Genomic DNA, 24,753 nt, shown 5'->3' with positions numbered 1-24,753 from the left:
CTGTAGTATGGAGGAGGAGCAGTGGCCTGAACCAATGACATGTTGAGGGTGTGTCGTGCACTACTCTGGACTTCCTCTAGAAGACACTGTGGCCAAGCTGTAGTCATAGATCTGTTCTAATAGAGATGAGCAAAATAAACTGCAGTTTTACATCATCTGATGAACATATAATTTTTGGGGCCATAAAGGATTACCCAGACAAGGCCCAGCCGAGCAGTTTCCTAAATGTTTTTGTGGCAATAATATGCAGTATTTCTTTGTGTTTCTATGTATTTCCTGAACCGTTCCGTTTTTTGTGGCCTGATTGTATACTACAGATAATACATTCCTTGACTCCACAATGAGGAGAACGTATTCCTTCCACCAAGTCCCTGTTGTATTTCCTTGTGCTGATCTTTGAGCATATTGTGTTTACTGTAATGGTATATTATATCATACGCACACTGTCGTTCCTCATTCACATCCAGATGGTGGGTTGGGTCCCCATCCAGCCATCTTTTTCAAGTATTAAACGTTGTCGCCTTGCTGTCATCACAGAAATAATTTTTTATGAGGCCGAGTTCTCGGGAGACGTCTGAAAAGATTCATCTTGTGGCTTTAATAGAAGTTTTGATTCATTAAAAGAAAAAAGGCGCAGGAAACAGATTCCCAGCCCGAACCGCGCTACGTGTCACGTCAGGCTCCATATGTATTAACCGGGACGTGAACTCAGTTTTCTGATTTTACTATTTTTTCAGATATTATTTTTTTTATTTTTTTTTATACTGGTTCTATGTTTTGTGTATTGGTGTGAATTTGTAGGTGGTTACGTTTCCACTTTGGTGAAACCAGAACCCAAAATAACAACCCAACTCGCAGATAGCATGTACCAAACAGTGTTTTCCCCTTGGGAATCACTTCTTCCATTGCCAAGATATCAAGATATGTTTTTGTCATCTTGCAAAGTTACTCTTTGGAGCAACAAGGGCATTGCCATTGCTGCAAATACAATTAGGGCCAGAAATATTTGGACAGTGACACAATTTTCGCGAGTTGGGCTCTGCATGCCACCACATTGGTTTTGAAATGAAACCTCTACAACAGAATTCAAGTGCAAATTGTAACGTTTAATTTGAAGGGTTGAACAAAAATATCTGATAGAAAATGTAGGAATTGTACACATTTCTTTACAAACACTCCACATTTTAGGAGCTCAAAAGTAATTGGACAAATAAACATAACCCAAACAAAATATTTTTATTTTCAATATTTTGTTGCGAATCCTTTGGAGGCAATCACTGCCTTAAGTCTGGAACCCATGGACATCACCAAACGCTGGGTTTCCTCCTTCTTAATGCTTTGCCAGGCCTTTACAGCCGCAGCCTTCAGGTCTTGCTTGTTTGTAGGTCTTTCCGCCTTAAGTCTGGATTTGAGCAAGTGAAATGCATGCTCAATTGGGTTAAGATCTGGTGATTGACTTGGCCATTGCAGAATGTTCCACTTTTTTGCACTCATGAACTCCTGGGTAGCTTTGGCTGTATGCTTGGGGTCATTGTCCATCTGTACTATGAAGCGCCGTCCGATCAACTTGGCGGCATTTGGCTGAATCTGGGCTGAAAGTATCTCCCGGTACACTTCAGAATTCATCCGGCTACTCTTGTCTGCTGTTATGTCATCAATAAACACAAGTGACCCAGTGCCATTGAAAGCCATGCATGCCCATGCCATCACGTTGCCTCCACCATGTTTTACAGAGGATGTGGTGTGCCTTGGATCATGTGCCGTTCCCTTTCTTCTCCAAACTTTTTTCTTCCCATCATTCTGGTACAGGTTGATCTTTGTCTCATCTGTCCATAGAATACTTTTCCAGAACTGAGCTGGCTTCTTGAGGTGTTTTTCAGCAAATTTAACTCTGGCCTGTCTATTTTTGGAATTGATGAATGGTTTGCATCTAGATGTGAACCCTTTGTATTTACTTTCATGGAGTCTTCTCTTTACTGTTGACTTAGAGACAGATACACCTACTTCACTGAGAGTGTTCTGGACTTCAGTTGATGTTGTGAACGGGTTCTTCTTGACCAAAGAAAGTATGCGGCGATCATCCACCACTGTTGTCATCCATGGATGCCCAGGCCTTTTTGAGTTCCCAAGCTCACCAGTCAATTCCTTTTTTCTTAGAATGTACCCGACTGTTGATTTTGCTACTCCAAGCATGTCTGCTATCTCTCTGATGGATTTTTTCTTTTTTTTCAGCCTCAGGATGTTCTGCTTCACCTCAATTGAGAGTTCCTTTGACCGCATGTTGTCTGGTCACAGCAACAGCTTCCAAATGCAAAACCACACACCTGGAATCAACCCCAGACCTTTTAACTACTTCATTGATTACAGGTTTACGAGGGAGACGCCTTCAGAGTTAATTGCAGCCCTTAGAGTCCATTGTCCAATTACTTTTGGTCCCTTGAAAAAGAGGAGGCTATGCATTACAGAGCTATGATTCCTAAACCCTTTCTCCGATTTGGATGTGGAAACTCTCATATTGCAGCTGGGAGTGTGCACTTTCAGCCCATATTACATATATAACTAGCTGGTACCCGCGACTTCGTCTTCGGTGATTGTAGAAGTGGGTATATACAGGCGCGGGTAAAGTTTTCGTACTGTGTATATGGTATGGGATATGAAATGTAAGTTTGTATCTTGTTTTTGCTGTAATTCTGAGAATACGTGAGACTTTTGTGTTGAAGTTAATTTGTATTTGAGCTGCTATATATACGGTGTTGTGAGAAACTTTACATAGTGACTTTGGGACAGAAGTATTTGAAGTTAACCCTTTCCCGCCGATGGCATTTTTTGATTTTCGTTTTTGACTCCCCTCCTTCTAAACCCCATAACTTTTTTATTTCTCCGCTCCCAGAGTCATATGAGGTCTTAATTTTTCCTGGGACAAATTTTTCTTCATGATGCCACCATTATTTATTCTATATAATGTACTGGGAAGCAGGGAAAAAATTCAGAATGGGGTGGATTTGAAGAAAAAATGCATTTCTGCGACTTTCTTAGGGGCTTTGGTTTTATGGCGTTCACTGTGCAACCAAAATGACATGTCCCCTGTATTCTGTGCTTAGTTACGATTCCGGGGATACCAAATTTATATAGTTTTATTTACATTTTGACCCCTTAAATAAAATCCAAAACTGTGTTAAAAAATTATTTTTTGAAAAGTCGCCATATTCCGACAGCCGTAACTTTTTATACTTGCGTGTACGGGGATGTATAGGGCGTCTTTTTTTGCGGGACTGGGTGTACTTTGTAGTTCTACCATTTTTGGGAAATGTTATTGCTTTGATCACTTTTTATTCAAATTTTTAGCAGAATCAAAACAGTGAAAAAATGGCAGTTTGGCATTTTTGACCATTTTTCCCGCTACGGCGTTTACCGAACAGGAAAAATATTTGTATAACTTTGTAGAGCGGGCGATTTTGGACGCGCGGATACCTAACATGTATGTATTTCACAGTTTTTAACTACTTTTATATGTGTTCTAGGGAAAGGGGGGTGATTTGAATTTTTAATCCTTTTTATTTTTTTTTTTATATTTTTTTTACTTTTTTTAAACTTTTTTTTTGCATTTATTAGACCACCTAGGGGTATTGACATGGGTGGGCGGTGTCGCGGATTGTCAGAGTGGTGGGGGCAAACATGGCTGCTCCGGAGCGTTAAAGAGAGCCTCCTGGAGTATCGTTAAGGTGAGGGGCAAAGTAGTAAAGTATATGTATATGAGATTGTGTGGGGTTAGGGGCGAGGCTGTAGAGGGCAATATGAATTTTGTGGCTTGCTATGGTCCAAAGTGTGTGAGATTGCAGAGATGGTGGTGTGAGTTTGGGTTATGTGGGGGTCCTGGCACAAACGTATGTGCGCTATTGTGACGAAAAGTAGCCTATTGTTTAATCGAGTGTAATAACTATGTTTGTGGAAAATTTCAGCCAAATCGGTGGAGCGGTTTTTGCGTGATTGACCGCCAAACATCTGAACATCCAAAGGGTCCTGGGAAAAACGTATGTGAGCTATTGTGACGAAAAGTAGCCTATTGCGCAATCGAGTGTAGGGACTATGTTTGTGGAAAATTTCAGCCAAATCGGGGTCCAAAGTGTGTGAGATTGCAGAGATAGTGGTGTGAGTTTGGGTTTTGTGGGGGTCCTGGCACAAACGTATGTGCGCTATTGTGACGAAAAGTAGCCAATTGTTTAATCGGGTGTATTAACTATGTTTGTGGAAAATTTCAGCCAAATCGGTGGAGCGGTTTTTCCGTGATTGAGGAACAAACATCCGAACATGCAAACATCCAAACACACAAACCCACAAACTCACAAACTTTCACATTTATAATATTAATAGGATTGTATTTCTGAACATGTTTTAGTAAACAGCTAAAATAACAAAACTTGTGTCACTGTCCAAATGTTTCTGGCCCTAACTGTAGGTAATCCTCCTGCCACTTGGGGCTGCCCCTCCGTCTGATTGACAGACTAAGGCCTCATTCACATCTGTGTTGGTAATCCGTTCGGGGGAGTCTGCATGGGGATCCCCCAAACGGAATACTAAATGCACTGGCAAGCGGTGTGCAGTGAAAGCACCCAGACCCCATAGACTATAATGGGGTCCGTGTGCTCTCCGCGTTGTGTCTGCACAGAACATGCAGACAGAAAATTAGATTGTGATATAAAACGGATTAGCAAATGCAGATGTGAACTAAAGCTAAGCTTTGTGTACCTACTCTGTTGCACTCCCTGCTGCTCATATTCTCACCGCATGCACAGTATATGTGACTTGGACCAGGTAAGTGGTACAGCTGCACTGCGCATGTGCAGGCGAGTGCAACAGAGCTTGGGGCCAGGTAAGATTAGGTATGTGCCTGGACGTGTCAATCAGAGGAGGGAAAGAGGTCGACATGATGGGAGTCTAACATATTTGGAGCAATATGAATGAATGCTCAGTGAACATGTTGGGTGCCATGTACCTAAACACTTTCAATTCCCACTTCTTCCCCCCAAGAAACTTATTACTCACCAAGCTATTCTTTTATTATTTTCGCGTGACATATAATGTTCTAGGATTTGCAAAAGTCTCTTTACTTCCTACAAGTAGGTACTAAAATTGTACCCCAAAGTGTTTGTCTACAACTGAATGCAACTGCAACTTCTATATTCTTGCAACGGTGAAACATTATACGGTATACAATCTCCAAGTGGATTGAATGCTTCATGCTTAATATGCTGTGACTGTCCTCCTCTGTTATACTGTGACAGTCCTCCTCTGTTATACTGTGACAGTCCTCCTCTGTTATACTGTGACAGTCCTCCTCTGTTATACTGTGACAGTCCTCCTCTGTTATACTGTGACAGTCCTCTTCTGTTATACTGTGACAGTCCTCCTCTGTTACATTGTGACTGTCCTCCTCTGTTATACTGTGACAGTCCTCCTCTGTTATACTGTGACAGTCCTCCTCTGTTATACTGTGACAGTCCTCCTCTGTTATACTATGACAGTCCTCCTCTGTTATACTGTGACAGTCCTCCTCTGTTATACTGTGACAGTCCTCCTCTGTTATACTGTGACAGTCCTCCTCTGTTATACTGTGACAGTCCTCCTCTGTTATACTGTGACAGTCCTCCTCTGTTATATTATGACAGTCCTCTTCTGTTATACTGTGACAGTCCTCCTCTGTTATACTGTGACAGTCCTCTTCTGTTATACTGTGACAGTCCTCCTCTGTTATACTGTGACAGTCCTCCTCTGTTATACTATGACAATCCTCCTCTGTTATACTGTGACAGTCCTCTTCTGTTATACTGTGACAGTCCTCCTCTGTTATACTGTGACAGTCCTCCTCTGTTGTACTGTGACAGTTCTCCTCTGTTATACTGTGACAGTCCTCCTCTGTTATACTGTGACAGTCCTCTTCTGTTATACTGTGACAGTCCTCCTCTGTTACATTGTGACTGTCCTCCTCTGTTATACTGTGACAGTCCTCCTCTGTTATACTGTGACAGTCCTCCTCTGTTATACTGTGACAGTCCTCCTCTGTTGTACTGTGACAGTTCTCCTCTGTTATACTGTGACAGTCCTCCTCTGTTATACTGTGACAGTCCTCCTCTGTTATACTGTGACTGTCCTCCTCTGTTATACTGTGACAGTCCTCCTCTGTTATACTGTGAGAGTCCTCTTCTGTTATTCTGTGACAGTCCTCCTCTGTTACATTGTGACTGTCCTCCTCTGTTATACTGTGACAGTCCTCCTCTGTTATACTGTGACAGTCCTCTTCTGTTATACTGTGACAGTCCTCCTCTGTTACATTGTGACAGTCCTCCTCTGTTATACTGTGACAGTCCTCCTCTGTTACATTGTGACTGTCCTCCTCTGTTATACTGTGACAGTCCTCCTCTGTTATACTGTGACAGTCCTCCTCTGTTATACTGTGACAGTCCTCCTCTGTTATACTGTGACAGTCCTCCTCTGTTATACTGTGACAGTCCTCCTCTGTTATACTGTGACAGTCCTCCTCTGTTATACTGTGACAGTCCTCCTCTGTTATACTGTGACAGTCCTCCTCTGTTATACTGTGACAGTCCTCTTCTGTTATACTGTGACAGTCCTCCTCTGTTATACTGTGACAGTCCTCCTCTGTTATACTATGACAGTCCTCTTCTGTTATACTGTGACTGTCCTCCTCTGTTATACTGTGACAGTCCTCTTCTGTTATACTGTGACAGTCCTCCTCTGTTATACTGTGACAGTCCTCCTCTGTTATACTGTGACAGTCCTCTTCTGGTATACTGTGACAGTCCTCCTCTGTTATACTGTGACAGTCCTCCTCTGTTATACTGTGACAGTTCTCCTCTGTTATACTGTGACAGTCCTCCTCTGTTATACTGTGACAGTCCTCCTCTGTTATACTGTGACAGTCCTCCTCTGTTACATTGTGACTGTCCTCCTCTGTTATACTGTGACAGTCCTCCTCTGTTATACTGTGACAGTCCTCTTCTGTTATACTGTGACAGTCCTCCTCTGTTATACTGTGACAGTTCTCCTCTGTTATACTGTGACAGTCCTCCTCTGTTATACTGTGACAGTCCTCCTCTGTTATACTGTGACAGTCCTCCTCTGTTATACTGTGACAGTCCTCCTCTGTTACATTGTGACTGTCCTCCTCTGTTATACTGTGACAGTCCTCCTCTGTTATACTGTGACAGTCCTCTTCTGTTATACTGTGACAGTCCTCCTCTGTTACATTGTGACAGTCCTCCTCTGTTATACTGTGACAGTCCTCCTCTGTTACATTGTGACTGTCCTCCTCTGTTATACTGTGACAGTCCTCCTCTGTTATACTGTGACAGTCCTCCTCTGTTACATTGTGACAGTCCTCCTCTGTTATACTGTGACAGTCCTCCTCTGTTATACTGTGACAGTCCTCCTCTGTTACATTGTGACTGTCCTCCTCTGTTATACTGTGACAGTCCTCCTCTGTTATACTGTGACTGTCCTCCTCTGTTATACTGTGACAGTCCTCCTCTGTTACATTGTGACAGTCCTCCTCTGTTATACTGTGACAGTCCTCCTCTGTTACATTGTGACTGTCCTCCTCTGTTATACTGTGACAGTCCTCCTCTGTTATACTGTGACAGTCCTCCTCTGTTATACTGTGACAGTCCTCTTCTGTTATACTGTGACAGTCCTCCTCTGTTACATTGTGACAGTCCTCCTCTGTTATACTGTGACAGTCCTCCTCTGTTATACTGTGACAGTCCTCCTCTGTTACATTGTGACAGTCCTCCTCTGTTATACTGTGACAGTCCTCCTCTGTTATACTGTGACAGTCCTCCTCTGTTATACTGTGACGGTCCTCCTCTGTTATACTGTGACGGTCCTCCTCTGTTACACTGTGACAGCCCATTTCTGTTATACTGTGACAGTCCTCTTCTAGTAAATTGTGATAGTCCCTCTCAGTTATACTGTGACAGTCCTCTTCTGTTATGTTGTGACAATCCTCTTGTGTTATATTGTGACAGTCCTCCTCTGTTACGCTGTGACAACCCATTTCCATTATGCTCTGACAGTTCATCACTCTTCTATGGTGACATGCCTGTTATGTTGTGATGGTCAAAGAATTATTGCAGAGTTTATAGATGTAAGGATTCAGATCACATTTGTGTCTGGTAAAGGTCAGTACTCCGGCCGGTCGGCCACATAATGTGTAAGAATAACCTGGTTTAGATGGAAGGGCATCATGAATTAATGATGACTGTGAGCTCTGACATCGCTTGAGTGCTTTTATTCCCCCATATGTCACATTATGTTAAATATAGGGTTATTACTTTCTGGCTTTGTGTCTGCAGGCTACGTAAATGTATCATCCTGTAAGATTAAATCGAATTATGATAATACGGCATTTGACTAACATTCTTGTTTGCTGTACGTTCTCCCAGAGCACATCGAGATGAAGGAGATACCTAACCTGTCTTCTCTTGTTGGGAAGTGCATGAACCACCCAGCCTGATACGGCGGTAAATGGTCAATTATTTGCCTTTAGTGGCTTTTGACAGATTTCAACGGTGGCGTAGCGGACGCCAGTATCTGGTACAACCAACAAGGCACTACATGACATTGTCATGGTGTTCAGTGCACTACCCACCTATAATTTGCATAGGCGATAAGTTGCAGACTTATGAAAGACCCAGAACACTGCAGAGCGTGACTTCATCATGCACCCCTTCTACCCACGCTGTACATGCTACACCAAAAGTAATACTTGTACTGTTCCTTTAGAAGCTGGACTTTATATGGTCTAGCCCTTCTGTATCAAGCTCATGGAGCAGACCCAAATGCGCTGTTTGCGCCATGTACCAGACAGGTTCAGTTCTGACTCACTACTAGGCAAAAATGGGTGCCAACTGCAACACAACTGTCCTCATAAAAATACAGGACACATAGTTTCTCCTGCCATATCCCTCAAAACTAAATTAAACGGGTTGTCCATTTTGTATTTATTTGTTGTTTTTTTTTTTATTATGGACTACAAACTTTTACAAACCAACTCGCACCAAGATATGCAACGATTATATGTATGCCGGAAAAATGTAAAACAACGCATAATAAATCTTCCCCATTGAGTATGTTTATTTCAGCAGAGCCAAGGCTACATTCTTATCTGCTTGGAGTCTCGTCTCCATCGTAATGTGCGCCGAAAATCGCCAGATGGTTTAAAGATGGTTTCATCTTTAAAGAACGGACACCCGACGGATCTCATTATAGTTAATGGGGTGTATATGAGCACTGTTGTAGCGCTCCACCCTCCGACGGACCAGAGCAATGGGCACTAGTGTAATCCTAGCATAAGGCTGGTTTCACACCTGCATTGGAGTCACAGAATCCTCTTAAAATCTGTATAAACCAGCAGAAACGTGGCGGACCCTACTAGTTTTCGTGTGTAGCCACATATTAAGCGGACAAGGTTCCCCCCTTTCGAGCCCCCATGCAGACCCAAATGATGGAGACCCGAATGCTAGTATGATCCTTGTGTAAGTCTGTTGCATACAGCAGATCTTAGCTTGGCATTCAGTATACTGTAACACAATGTTTTGCCTGCTGGCAGATGAGCATATTTCATTGCCCAGTGTGCACAGTGCTCTAAACAAACAGTTAAACCACTAATTCAGCTCTGCTAGATCTTCCTTGAAAATCCATTCTGTGTACAGTACAGTACTCCTCAGTTTTATGGGGCTGCTATATACGGCACATTCCCAGAGCATGCATGTGATTAAGTGCTGCACACAGCCGAGCCCCTATATCCTCCACAGTATTGTATCCGCCGCACATGCAGCGCCGGCTGTCATTGGCGGTGAAAATTGGCTGCCTCACAGTTTGCAGGAACCACAGGAGCACACAGGAACTTAATTATTGTACTTCAGACTGGATAGTCATCACCAAGGTTATCTCTGATCCCAGAATAATGTGCCCTTAGGTATCTCAAGGGCAGGCACAGGCGGTGTGGGGTAACCATTTCATTGTTGTATAGGTTTCCAGCAGAAGCGCTTTGTTTACTCGGGAGACTCCTGTAATCGCTGAAGTGTTGCATCTGTCATACAAGATACACGTTGCGGTGACACACAAGATTCCACGCAGGATACCAGCTCGCTGTTCATAAAGACTACTCGCTCAACGCACCCTTTGTGCTCCCGCCAGAGACCATTAACCATTGGATACCAAGTCTTCTAACTCAATGGGAATGTTTTACAAGAAAATGACTTACGTTTCAAACCAAGTTTTTATGATAACATATTTTTTAAGAATATTATTTTTTCATTTTATTTTTCCTAAGGTCCTGTAATTTCACTCTGGCCACTAAGCTGAATACTAGCCTCAAGAACAAAAAAAAGCACAAGCGCTCTTTAGTGAAACAAATTACCATCCCAATTTATTGGACCATTCACATTTGCCAATTCTTTAGAAGTTTTCTTTGCAGCAGTCACCTAATTTACTTAACAGACAGGATTACAATAGAAGATAACACCTTTATAGATACCACTGAAACATTGTTGCATCCAATAGATGATGTTACAATGTATCTACTCCCCCTCCCTGCACAGAACATGTCTAGAAAATTCTCCCATAGACCTCCATGAGGCAGCTTTAGACTATTGCTGGCCATGACCATGGTTATGCTGTAAAGCATGTCACTAAATGCTGTTAACAAGCAGAGGAGAAGCTCATATAAGATGGCCGCCCCCATAATCATCTACAGAAAATAGATGATAAAATCTGCAATCAGAGAATTAAGACAGATTAGGAATCTCATCGGTCCCTTCTGGGCGGAGGTACAACTCCTCACGGAGGGTCTACTTGTGCAGGGGGTTCCACTGGATCCCATGATCTACCTGCTTAACCTGCCCCCCAGGCTCCTGAGCAAGAAGATGTCTTGTGTTAGTATTTCTGTACTGCAGTGAAGGCTCTCATTGCCCGCCACTGGAGAGATGTGCTCCCCCCACGAGGTCGGAAGTGATCGCTCGCATGAAGGATATTCACAGCCTAGAATTTTTGACTGCCACACTGAATCCCATAGTTGGAGGCCCTTAACTCTATTTGGTCGAGCTGGGATGCCTACTATATTACACAGGGCTTTTGGTGTACACCCCATATTGGAGCACCCTGCTACATAATATAAATGATGTATCCCTGTATTATATGCATTAGCCGCATTTCTAATATTGTTGCGTATCCTTAGGATAGGCCATCAGTATTACATCTGCAGAGGTCTGACAGCCAGGACTCGGTAGATCAGCCGGTCCGATTTTAACATGCTGAAAACTGTTTTGTTCATTTGCTATACAATGCGCATGGCTGCAGTACCTAAATCCACCAGTACACATTGCAAAGCAAGTGACCATTTCGCCTGCCAGCATGTTAACATTACTGGTCGCTGCACTGTCCCCAAACAGCTGATCTGCGTCAGTCACAGGAACTTTTTTCAGCACCTTTCTTTGATCTCGGTTCCTCTGTCCCTCAGGTACTGACCCCCATACAATATAATGCCCCCCCCCCCATATAGTATCCCCCATACAATTTAAAGAGGACCTTTCATGGTTTGGGGCATAGGCGGTTCTATACTGCTGGAAAGCCTACAGTGCGCTCAATTCAGCGCACTGTCTGTTTTTCCAATCTGTGCCCCGGTACTGTAGCTCTTTACAGTCAGAACGGCGTTCCTGACAGTCAGTCAGGAGTGTCCTTCTTCAAAGCAGCGCCTATCGTGCTGTACAATGTGAGCGGGGAGGGGGTGTTCCTCTTCCAGGCTCTGCCATCCCTGGATGTTGAGATTTGGGCTATATGAGGGCCAGATCATGAATTCTAGGATGGCAATTCCTTTACACTGAAGATAGTTCTTAAAGACATTGGCTGTGTGCTGGTGTCGTCGTCCTGCAACAGAATACATTTGGTGCAACAAGTCCTGGCACTACAGGACATCAGCTTATTGTCATGGGACCCTTAAAAGAATAAAGCAGAGGATCCCCTTAAGATAATGTCACTTATTCTATTACAGTAAGTTAGAGCATCCAAAAAACTGATATAGACCAATGACCAGTTATCCTGAGAGAATGACCTGACATGGTCCAACCTCCTAGACCTACCTATCACACCTTGCAGACTGTGCATGGACCAGTGGTGGTCATGGTGAGTCGGGACCACGTCCCACACAAGAGGCAGAGTTTTCTAAAGTGGGATTCACTTTCTACCTAAACCTAATAAATCCTTTATAGATGGTCTGCCTTCCTATAAGAAGACGTATACTGTAGTATCCCCACAACACTCTACTGTAATATTTCATTGATACAGAGTTTGTTTCCTCTCTTATTTTATAGGGAGAAGCTTGTCTCATCGGACGACCTCTTGGAGTGGTTACGGCCATTTTGTGGGGATGACTCCTTACCGGTGAAGCCCAGAATCGATGTGCTACAGATTATGGAACAGGCGTTTAATCTGAGCGATGAGGACAGCAAGCTGCTCGTATTTTTCCGAACACAAGCCGTACTGAAGGCTTCATGGCCAGACAAGAAGGTAACAGGATGACCCCATAAGAAGCATTCATTACCTGTCCTCAGAATTGGTGATAAGTGTAGGATCAGGGGCCCGAGGCCCTTCCTCCAAGGAGTTTAACTGGAGTAGTAGTTATATATATATATATATATATATATATATATATATATATATATATATATATGCAGTGCACCCCATACAATGTTTATGAGGCTGACAGAAATAACCAAGCTCTGTGCTCAGCCATCTCCAGCAGTCTTATAGACTCTAAGTGGGGTGGTATTGAGCATGGTCTGTTCAATCTCTGCCAGAATGGGGACTGAAACTCCTGTTCTAATGATTAATGGGGCACCCAATGTTCATACATTTAGCACTTATTGCATTGTAACGGGAGCGACTAGTGTGCAGACCCCTGCACCCGAGGCATATGTAGCTGACGGCCATTATACTGTATGTGGGGACAAAAGCAGCCATTATATTGTGTGCCAGAAGGGTCATGACACCATTTTTGGGGACAAAGAGGCTATCATACCACGTGTCGGGCAATAGGGACCAGTATACAATGTATGGGGACAAAAGCAGCCATTACATTGTGTGCCTGCAGGAGCCATGACACCATTTGTGGGGACAAGAGGGGCTATCATACCACATGTTGGGCAATAGAGGCCATTATACAGTGTATGGGGATAGTAGGGGAGTGTATTGGATGTAGAGGCAGAATGAGTCATTATAGTGTGTGAAGGGACCATTATTCCGTGTTTGGGGGCAGTATGGGCCATTATACCATGTAGGTAGAAGGTGCCATGTGGGTTCAGAAGGGGCCATTATATTGTATTTGGGGGAAGAAGGTAATCATTATGTTGTACGTATGTGTAGACATAATTGGGCCATTATATTGAGTGATGTACAAAAGGGAGCCATTATAGTATATGTAGGGACAGAAGGGGTTATTATACCGTGTGTGGGGCACAAGATGTCCTTATTCTATGTGTGGGGACTAAAGGGACCATTATACTATGTGTAGTGGCAGTATGGACCGTTATCCCATATTTTGCCCAGAAGGGGCCATTATATCATGTGGGGGGCAGAAAGGGCCATTATATTGTATTTGTGGGAACAAGGGAACCATTATACTGTATATGAGGCCAAAATGGGGCCATTCTATTGAGTAGGCTGGGGAGAAGGGAGCCATTATATGGTGTGTGGGGACAGAGGGGGCCATTTTATCGAATATGATGGAAATGGCGGACCATTATACTATATGTGTGTACAAAATGGGGTCATTATACTGTGTGAGGGCATCAGGGGGCCATTACATTATGTGTTGGGGCATAAGGGGACCAATATACTGTTATCCAACAAACTTTCTAACAGCTCACCCGTTGCCTTCTACAATCGCAGCAATGTGGGTGAAGGGGCCATTTTACTGAATGTAAGGGGAAAAGAGGGACATTATACTGGGGGGGAGGTATAAGGGGGCAAGTATAGTGTAAAATTGCAAACTCACCAGCAACAAACCCACTGTGAATGATGTTTTTCATGATGCAACTAAATCATGGCAAAACTACCCGTCTATCCTAAGATAAAATGGTGATAATATCAGGGCAGACTGGATGGACCCGGGGGTCTTCTAGCCCCTACTGTGCAGCCCCATATACAGTATTTCCCGTAGTTAGTCTCCTCATGGTCTCTGTATTAGAAGGGATCGGTACTCACCATGTCTTCTGGTTTATCATATACTTAGTCTAAGCATCGGAAATTTGTTTTTCGCTGTTGTTATGGTTATGCCCCCCCAAAAAAACAAAATTTACTTAGGAGATTTAGTTCCTTTCCACTTATATTTGAACTTTCCACGGAACATCTCAGCGACGGAACATAAAATAACTATGATTATTAAAGTTCATGTAGAATTGCTCATAATGACAGTCTTCCCGGAGACGATCCCCAATAATTAACGACCCGTTTTTTTTCCTTTTGCGTATTGAAGAGCTCATCTGTGCCTATAAGGTGGGCCTGTAATGAAATATCAGGGACATTTTCAGTTTTTGGTCTCCATGAACACTGCCGCTTAGATTCTGTGAAGAGAACACATTTCACACTGTCAAGAAAACCATTTATGTGAAAGTTTAGTGTCGGAGAGTTTTTCCACAGAGAAATAAGAATTGATATAAATAAATACTTTGCCGGCTTCGCCGCTTTTGCTTTATTACTTGATGGTTTTCTTCTTCTGTTACTTTCCAAACGCAGTCGGAGGCTTCGGAGAAAAAATATTTAACATTCTGTCCCATTAGACAAAAAGATCCTACGTCTCTGTCTGTGGTTACTCTCCCATCAATAAGACCTTTGCTTTCTTTATCCAGTGAGACAAACTGAGGAATAAAAAGATCTTCATACAGTAAATATACGATTAACCACTGCATGACCCAGGCTATAAGGTAAAGCCTAGGCCCTCAGTCATGGGGGAGGTGGGGGGAGGTGAAGAGGAGGCCGATAGAGTCATCTGTACCTTTCAGATGTCAGTCAGGGAATATCGTATTCCATTGCTTTGTAGATACAAAAATCTCCGGCACGTATGCTTAATGTAAAAAAAAAAAAAAAACTCAAATATTTATTAGTTCAAAAAAGGAAATCCAAAGTAAAAAAAAAAAAAAAGATAAATATTGCAGTTTTTTTTTAACATTATGACCCTCTCCCTGCAACTATGTTTCTACTTCACTGAGAGCTGATACATTAATATCCAATTTACTTGGGTATGGGGCTGCAAAATTTTTGAGGGGGCCTCAGTCTACCATGGCCATCTTAAATTGCTCAGTTCAGAAGTTAATATACGTATGATTATTTTGTCTTTGGTACACACAAAGATAATACACGCTGATTTTGGAATCTAGATAATGCACACAGTGATGTCACAGTACAGGGATAATACACACAGTGATGTCACAGTACAGAGATAATACACACAGTGATGTCACAGTACAGGGATAATACACACAGTGATGTCACAGTACAGGGATAATACACACAGTGATGTCACAGTACAGGGATAATACACACAGTGATGTCACAGTACAGGGATAATACACAGTGATGTCACAGTACAGAGATAATACACACAGTGATGTCACAGTACAGGGATAATACACACAGTGATGTCACAGTACAGAGATAATACACACAGTGATGTCACAGTACAGGGATAATACACACAGTGATGTCACATTACAGGGATAATACACACAGTGATGTCACAGTACAGAGATAATACACACAGTGATGTCACAGTACAGGGATAATACACATAGTCACAGTACATGGATAATACACATAGTGATGTCACAGTACAGAGGTAATACACACAGTGATGTCACAGTACAGGGATAATACACACAGTGATGTCACAGTACAGGGATAATACACACAGTGATGTCACAGTACAGGGATAATACACACAGTGATGTCACAGTACAGGGATAATACACACAGTGATGTCACAGTACAGGATAATACACACAGTGATATCACAGTACAGAGAATACACAGTGATGTCACAGTACAGAGATAATACATACAGTGATGTCACAGTACAGAGATAATACACACAGTGATGTCACAGTACAGAGAATACACACAGTGATGTCACAGTACAGAGATAATACACGCAGTGATGTCACAGTACAGGGATAATACACACAGTGATGTCGCAGTACAGGGATAATACACACGGTGATGTCACAGTACAGGGATAATACACACAGTGATGTCACAGTACAGAGATAATACACACAGTGATGTCGCAGTACAGGGATAATACACACAGTAATGTCACAGTACAGAGATAATACACACAGTGATGTCACAGTACAGGGATAATATACACAGTGATGTCACAGTACAGAGATAATACACACAGTAATGCCACAGTACAGAGATAATACACACAGTAATGTCACAGTACAGAGGTAATACACACAGTGATGTCACAGTACAGGGATAATACACACAGTGATGTCACAGTACAGGGATAATACACACAGTGATGTCACAGTACAGGATAATACACACAGTGATATCACAGTACAGAGATAATACACACAGTGATGTCACAGTACAGGATAATACACACAGTGATGTCACAGTACAGGGATAATACACACAGTGATGTCACAGTACAGAGATAATACATACAGTGATGTCACAGTACAGGGATAATACACACAGTGATGTCACAGTACAGAGATAATATACACAGTGATGTCACAGTACAGGGTTGTATTTGCTGCTGTCTGTAAGTTGGGCCACCCCTAGTGGACTTGCTGGCTAATTTGCATGTCTATTAAAAGATATTTCTGTTTCTACTACAGGCGGTATTATTGGTTTGGGTGGCATACTGGCCCTGACGGACTACCTTTAAGTAACTGCAGTGATGAAATGTGATTAAATAATATGAACCGGAGGCCATGCCTCACAATCTACCTTATGCTAAGAGCTCATTTGCCTCCCACAAGCAGTAGTGTTTAGGCTAACATCCCATAGACATCAAGTCTTTGTTGAGTAATGTTGCGCTGGGCCGGTTGTCTCCCATGGGTCTGTATTACCGCCATGTGTAAGCACCTTGGGGAGGGAAGATAATCCTCCCACAGATTACTCCGTCTGAATACTAATTAACCATATTTACCACCCAAACCTCCGTTATGTGGAGTTGACATAAAACCGCACTCAGTGTCTACATGAATCCCAGCAACCAAGGTGGTGTGACAGCGCTTGGAGGACAGAGGGTGCACATATAGCGGTATTAATCATAGCTCACATAAGATGGGCTTAATGATATTGAAAAGTTCATTTTCGCAGATGATGTGTGAACGCTACTCCTAGTTTGTCAAGTAATCCTCTTAGAGCATAAATCAAAGTGGGGCTTAATATTTAATTACACTGCGGGTGTTTTAAGAAGTGGCCCACAAATCACCGCGCTGCCGGGAATCGGGCCAGCCCGTGCAAAATTAAAAATCTGCTGCATGTCCAAATCCACAAAATCTGCAGCCCTGGCCCCGGCCATCTCCACTTTTCTAATGATTAGTTCACACAATTAAAAATTCACAAGTCCTCATTTTTCAGTGGCACAAAAAGAAAAAAAATATATAATAATTCCATCTTATTTTACATTCACTAGCCGTACGAGTCTCGCAGCGGTGGGGGGACGTCTGTGTTGTTCTAATCCCCTTGATACATTTTATCAGGACACTTCAGGTTCTGTAATTTTCTAGTTAACTGGTGCATGAAAAATATGGGTCAAAATACTGGCATTTTCTTAAAAAAAAAATAAAAAAAATTACACTTTGTATAAAATGAAGCTTTACGTTATGAATTGAAGATTATGCAACCGTAAATTCATAGGCACGTCATTGCTATTAAATGATATCAAAATGCGCTTTATCAGCATTTCCCGGAACAGTTGCTAATGTACATTTTATGTCTGGTTGTGGTTCATATATGGAGATGTGCGCGCCGCCGTCTTACAGCTCATAGGGGCACGGAAGGACGTTAGAGCGATGTAGTACGGTCTGGAAATTTAGGCAAATTCTTAATTTTTTTTATATTATTATTATATTACATTATTATTATTATTAATAATATGTCATTTAAAATCTTGTTTTTGGTGGTCACAAGGTCATTCAAAATTTGGGTCATAATTGGGGCCACACGGTGGCTCAGTGGTTAGCACTGCAGCCTTGCAGCGCTGGAGTCCTGGGTTCGAATCCCGCCAGGAACAACATCTACAAGGAGTTTGTATGTTCTCCCCGTGTTTGCACGGATTTCCTCCCATTACATAAAGACATACTGATACGAAAAAGAAAAATGTACATTGTGATACCTATATGGGGCTCACAATCTACATTAAAAAATAAATAAATAAATTGGGTCATAATTTTCTCTATGGAGGTGTTATCTTGTGTTGTAACCTTGTATGTGATGCAAATAAGGCGACTGCTGCAAAGGAAACTCCTACAAGATTGGCAAGTCTCATTGAATTCTTAGGCTTAGTGGTGAGAGTCCAAATTGCAGGATATGTATATATATTTTTTAATATAGATAGTGACATGGAAAATGTTAATTTTGTTGTGTGAATATTATTATGTTACACTTCTTTTTCTTTTCGGTTTACACATCTACACACCTACTTCTGCTCTATGACATCCATAGGTACTAGTAAGGCATATGAAAAAGGGATGTCAAAATTAGACAGCCCCCTAAAGGGGATCTGTCACCTCTCCTGATACGTCTGTCTTTATAGTAATTGTGTTCCTGGAAATAAGAAATCTGGATCATCTTTTCTTAGAACTGTACATTCTCCTGTTGCAGGATGACTAACATCCTGCATTATAAGAAAAAAAAAATGCTCCAGAATAGTTAGTTCGTAAGGTATAGAGGGATTTTCTTAAAGTAGCACTTGAAAAAAAATTCTTATTCCTTGGCCTATTAGAAAGTCCATGATGTCCATTATAGTGAAGGTAATCTCCTTGTCTATCGCTGACTGTGTTTTTGGATTATTCACTTCCTATTAATCCTTTATGATGTCATAGTATATGGATTACACACACAAAGTGATGTCAAGGTAGGCACACATATAACATACGGCCATGGAACATATATATATCTTTAAAGAACAGAGTCACAGTGCCGGGGGTTATAACGTGATGTTACAATAAATGGATAATAAAATGATGTCAGGGTAATACAGGGTAATAAAGACAGTGATGTCACAGTAAATGCCTAATAATTACAGTGGTAGTAAACACTGTGATGTCACAGTACAGGGGTAATATACACATTGATGTCACGGTACAGGAATAATCCACACAGTGATGTCACAGTACAGAGATAATACAGTGATGTCACAGTACAGGGATAATACACACAGTGATGTCACAGTATAGAGATAATACAGTGATGTCACAGTACAGGGATAATACACACAGTGATGTCACAGTACAGGGATAATACACACAGTGATGTCACAGTACAGGGATAATACACACAGTGATGTCACAGTACAGGATAATACACACAGTGATGTCACAGTACAGAGATAATACACACAGTGATGTCACAGTACAGAGATAATACACACAGTGATGTCACAGTACAGAGATAATGCACACAGGAGAAATTGTATATCACAGCCCTAGTGTTTCATTTGGTCCCATTGTGTAGAAAGAGTATATTCAATATACTAGCACTGATGCACGAAAAACTATAACCCTGCCGGTGCAGGTACTATTGGACAGTCCCAGAAAAAGTAGTGATTCAGCATCCAGTCTAGTATCGATTTAAAAGAATTACTTTAATTAGACCATTTAAAATTCCAAAATAACAAGAAACCAGTAAAAAAAAAAAAAAAAAAAAAAAGAGAGACACAGCACTTACATGAAGACGTTTCTTGGGTTACATAGGACAATGGTTACACGAAAAAAGCTTTAGCCGCCTACGCGTTTCAGGGTCAGAGCCCCTTCCTCAACAGCACACAGTGATGTTACAATACAGGGATAATACACACAGTGATGTCACAGTACATGGAAAAGAACAGAGTGATGTCATAGTTCAGAGTAACCCCACTGTAAGTTTAGAGTAACCCCACTGTACTTTACTTCTTTGAAATGGGCCCACTTACTGTAGTTACACTGATAGTTGCACTCACCTTCTTACTATGGTATGATGGCCTAGAGCTATGCCCTAATATTACCAGATGGGACACCCCTATAATGAGTTATTATCCGTAGTGACTATAGGTGAAACATTTTGGGGGCAGATGTGATAAATCCCCCCCCCCCCCCAGTTCCCTGTCCAGTGACTTTTACCTAATGAATCCTGGGCAGTGTAATATTCCTGGAGCTGTCACACATCCGACAACTTGTGTAATGAGATCTTTCCTTCATGTACTTGTAATGTACTTGTAAGTGAAGGGAACGTCGGCCACACTCGGTGTAAGTTTAATTAGAACAAGGCACGGGAAGGAAATGCAGCTCCCTGTAAACTATTGGTTTGTCTATTCCCATACAATCGCTATCGGGTCTGTGGACTTCTCTTTATTACAGTCAATCCATATGCAGCTCATTCATGCATTGTATTCAATGGAGCAAAAATCAATTGTGCTCCTATATTTAGTGTCATAATGATAGCGCTGCAGTGTATCGCCAAACCGTGATATTAGATTGCTTACCGAAGACATTAGGAGAGATGGACATGTGTATAATGGAAATGTAGAATGAATGGAAATATAACTAATAGGTTCAGTAGCCCCGTAGCTACCATTTTGTAATGGACCCTATTTCAGTTTTGCTTGCAATGAACTCGAATAACTATAATTTTTCTAAAATAGCGCAGCAGACAGGGAAATGAATGGTAGTTACGTACGACAGATCTGTCTTTAAAATGGGTGACGCTAAGCTGCAAAGCTCCGCTATATTGGGGTACCTACAGGAATACCTATATCATTAATGTACTACAATCCCCTTCTTGCACCAGGGACTTAATTTTGTAGCTACAGCTACAACAGTGATATTCAGTATTTGGTCCCTAGTGGTCAGGAGGTCATTCTGTATTTGGTCCCTTGTAGCTAGCAATCTGTCCCCTGAGTATTAGGAAGTCATTTAGCATCTTGTCCCTGGTGGTCAGAAGGTCATTCAGTATTTTGTCTTTAGTAGCCAGGAGGACACTCAGCATGAGATCACTGGTTATTTAGCATATCATCCCTGGTGGTCATTAAGGAATCCAGTAGTTGGTTCTTACTATCCAACAGCTTGTTTATCATTTGGTCCCTGGATTTAAGGACATTATTTAGGCTCTTGTCCCTGGTGGTCAGGTGGTCATTTAGTATCTGGTTCCTGGATTTAAGGAAATTATCATCATCTTGTCCCTGGTGGTCAGGCAGTCATTTAGTATCTGGTTCCTGGATTTAAGGAAATTATCATCATCTTGTCCCTGGTGGTCAGGGGGTCATTTAGTATCTGGTTCCTGGATTTAAGGAAATTATCATCATCTTGTCCCTGGTGGTCAGGGGGTCATTTAGTATCCGGTTCCTGGATTTAAGGAAATTATTACCATCTTGTCCCTGGTGGTCAGGGGGTCATTTAGTATCTGGTTCCTGGATTTAAGGAAATTATCATCATCTTGTCCCTGGTGGTCAGGAGGTCCGCTAAGATAACATTCATCATCTGTCTCCTGTATTATAGAAAGATTCGCCATATCCTTCCACTTGTGGTCCGAAGACACCCTCTGGCCATGCCATGAACGTTAAGGTTGGGAATATCCCTCTCAAAGAACATGCCCTCCTATTGCCGTCCATCATTTGAAGATCACCTGCATTTTTACATGTTGTATAATAGGTGACTTACTCCGCTTTGGCCCAACGTTCAGTTATTTATATATGCGCTGTATATTATGTGCACAGCCATCACACCAAACCCAAGAACGTTACTGAAGAATATCATTATTCACAATTCATTGCTGCCTGTGTCTGAATCCCTGAATCCTATCTGCTTTAAACAGAAAAAGCCAGGAAAATAAGAAATTATTGGCCAATTCCTATTCATTCCGGCATCCGTTTACTCAGGGCGAAATAATTATAAGTCCACATATAGCTGAGAATAAATGGTCTATTGGTATGGGGAGATAGTTTCAGCACTCCAGTGGCAAATTATGGATGCTCAGGCTTATCCTCCCAAGGTCATTTACATGCGCAGAATCCGCCTCGATGCAGAATTCGCTTTAGCCGTATTTGGGGAACATTTTTGTGCCGAGTTGGATGATTCATGGATGTGAAAGGAGTATTCGGCAACACTTACACCGTAATTGAGATCATCACTTGCGATCATCTCGATGTGTCAATTCTAAGACTCAACCACTTAAGATGCTGCAGATCTTCAGGTATGCAACAATCACTGTGCGAACACAATCATTAGATGGTCTTGTACGTGAGCCACCCATGTAGATACTCCGGCCCTGAATGTGTACCATGTGGGCAGCTCCGTGGTTTGCACAGATGACTTGTATTACTCAGATTCCTGATACGAATTCACCCAAGGGCTACAAATGCATGGAGTAAGTATAGGGATCACAGCTACAACCAGGTCCAGAAGTCATGGAGGTCCACAGGTCACCCTCAACACACTAGGGCAAATTAAACTTCTTTGATCTCTTTTTTGCCTGACTCAGATGGCTGGCAGTGTGTGCGTTATAAATTTATCACCCCTGCCCTCTGGTGAGCTGGAGTGCAAAGATTAATACACAGCCTACCACTGTCAGAAAGGAAGAAAATGGCAAAAATAGCAGTAGTCAATAGCATATTGCATGGGACAGAAGTGCAAAGGCTTAGGAAACCCCTGTGGAAGATCACTCCTGAGGGGTCATATGTTGGGTAATTAATTGCTGGTACATCACTGGTACCCAACATGGGACTGCTGAAACCAGTGATTGACCACAGTGGCCACCTAAATCTTTGTACTACTTGAAAGATAAATCAGTTTGAAGTTGCAATATCAGACATAAACCAGTGACAAGAGAGGCGCTGTTTTTGGAAGGAAGAAGCCATCATTTTGTCATCCCTGACTATTCCTTTAATATTCACACTTCGTCGTACAAGGGCAGTTGTGGAATATAGGAATAGCTGGATTGGACTCCCCACAACCCCCTTCCCCCTTCACCTTTTTTCCTTCCTTTAGTAATATTCCATTCCATTTCCTGGGTAGAAGAGTATTGGGTCCCTGTGTAAGTTGTATTGTGTGGAATTGTATCCGTGTGATGGAACAGTAACAATACATCTTGTAGTGACGGGTCAGATGGTCGCTATTAACTGCGCAGTATAAAATGCCAGACTTCCGTGAATCTATGGTAGTTCTGTCTTTTATCTCAGTGGGATCTTCTACATCTCTACTTCTCTTGAAAGATAAAGGTTTTCCGTTCGCTCTCTGCAGACCCGAATTAGCGGAGATCATTCACTTCTGAGGAGAAATACACCCTCGGTGCGGCACGTTTCTGAAGCTCTCCTAAGCACACATGTCTCTTTGGATAGACTGAATAGATCTTTCTGCCTGACTGACGGATGAGCCGAGCCGAGGAACAGGAGGTTTAACTGCACATAACTGGGATTAAAGGAACGTGTAATGTCTATTACCTGACGAGTACAATGTTTAGAATAGGATGCAAATTGGCCTCAAAAATGGAATATTGCAGGGAATATATTATAGGGAGCGAACCTGGACCAGCTTAATATTTATTAGGAAACTGCAAAATCAGCTCAGGAATGTATCACCAATATTATTATTATTATTTTTTTTATTTAAGACCATTTAGTGAAATATTTAACTTTTTTCTAATGTTTTTTTTTTTTTTTGCCTATGATTATAAAGGAGGCCATCTTGCCTGAGCTTCTTTTTTGCTCCATTGACAGCATTTGGTGATATACTTAACCGCACTTTCATGGTCATAGACAGCCTAATACTGGATCAGACTCATTGAGGTCTGTGGGAGAGTTTTCTATACATACAGAGGGACAGTAGGTAGACGGTGACATTGTCTATCGTCAGTAGTGGATGTAATGATGGCTCAGTGGTGTTCTCTTCCATTGTGATCCTGTCCAGGATGTAAATGAGATGGCTGCTGCAATTACAATAATTTGTGAAAATTGCAGAATATAATACATTTTTGAAAACCTAGATAGTGACTTTGACTGTTGAAAGTTCTTTAACATCTTTAACAATATGCAGAAATTTTAATTATTTAATTGTCTCTGAATCTAAATATGTTTAATGGGGTTGTCCAGGATTTGGATCAACCTCAGGGGAGCAGGAGGCGGGTGTAAAAGAAAAAAAATACTCATCTATTTCAGGTGTTCCATTGTCCGGTCTTGGTTCCCTTTCCATCACGTGCCAGGGGTCATAGCACCAGAGGCCGAGAGGCCCACATGGCCATTGAGACCAATTGGTGGTTTAAGGAAGCCGTGACTATGTGATCCTGTAGTTTGACACTATGCGTGAGAACAAGAAATAAAAAAGATATTGGGACTACTTTTGACGTCAATATTAAATAACCAATCACAGAAGACACGTGTCATCCATCTGGGTGCACTCATCATTGTGGAAGGCACGATGGATCAACACCAGTATGCATCTATCCTTGTGGACCATGTTCACCCCTACA

General features: G+C 42.0%; 1 protein-coding gene across 3 annotated transcripts in view; it reads left to right on the top strand.

Moving 5' to 3' along the window:
• The window catches only part of NBAS (NBAS subunit of NRZ tethering complex), a 498,058-nt gene that overhangs the window by 389,643 nt on the left and 83,662 nt on the right, over positions 1-24,753 (top strand). For all 3 annotated transcript variants that reach the window (XM_075269168.1, XM_075269167.1, XM_075269169.1), the window contains one exon: positions 12,387-12,582. In XM_075269168.1, coding sequence (XP_075125269.1) covers positions 12,387-12,582 — 196 coding nt within the window. The remainder of the gene's footprint in view (positions 1-12,386; positions 12,583-24,753) is intronic.

This window comes from Leptodactylus fuscus, chromosome 3 (assembly GCF_031893055.1).
Source record: "Leptodactylus fuscus isolate aLepFus1 chromosome 3, aLepFus1.hap2, whole genome shotgun sequence".
In the NCBI taxonomy this organism is placed as follows: domain Eukaryota; kingdom Metazoa; phylum Chordata; class Amphibia; order Anura; family Leptodactylidae; genus Leptodactylus; species Leptodactylus fuscus.
The sequence above is the reverse complement of the archived record's forward strand: the minus strand, read 5'-3'. Positions and strand labels throughout refer to the sequence as shown.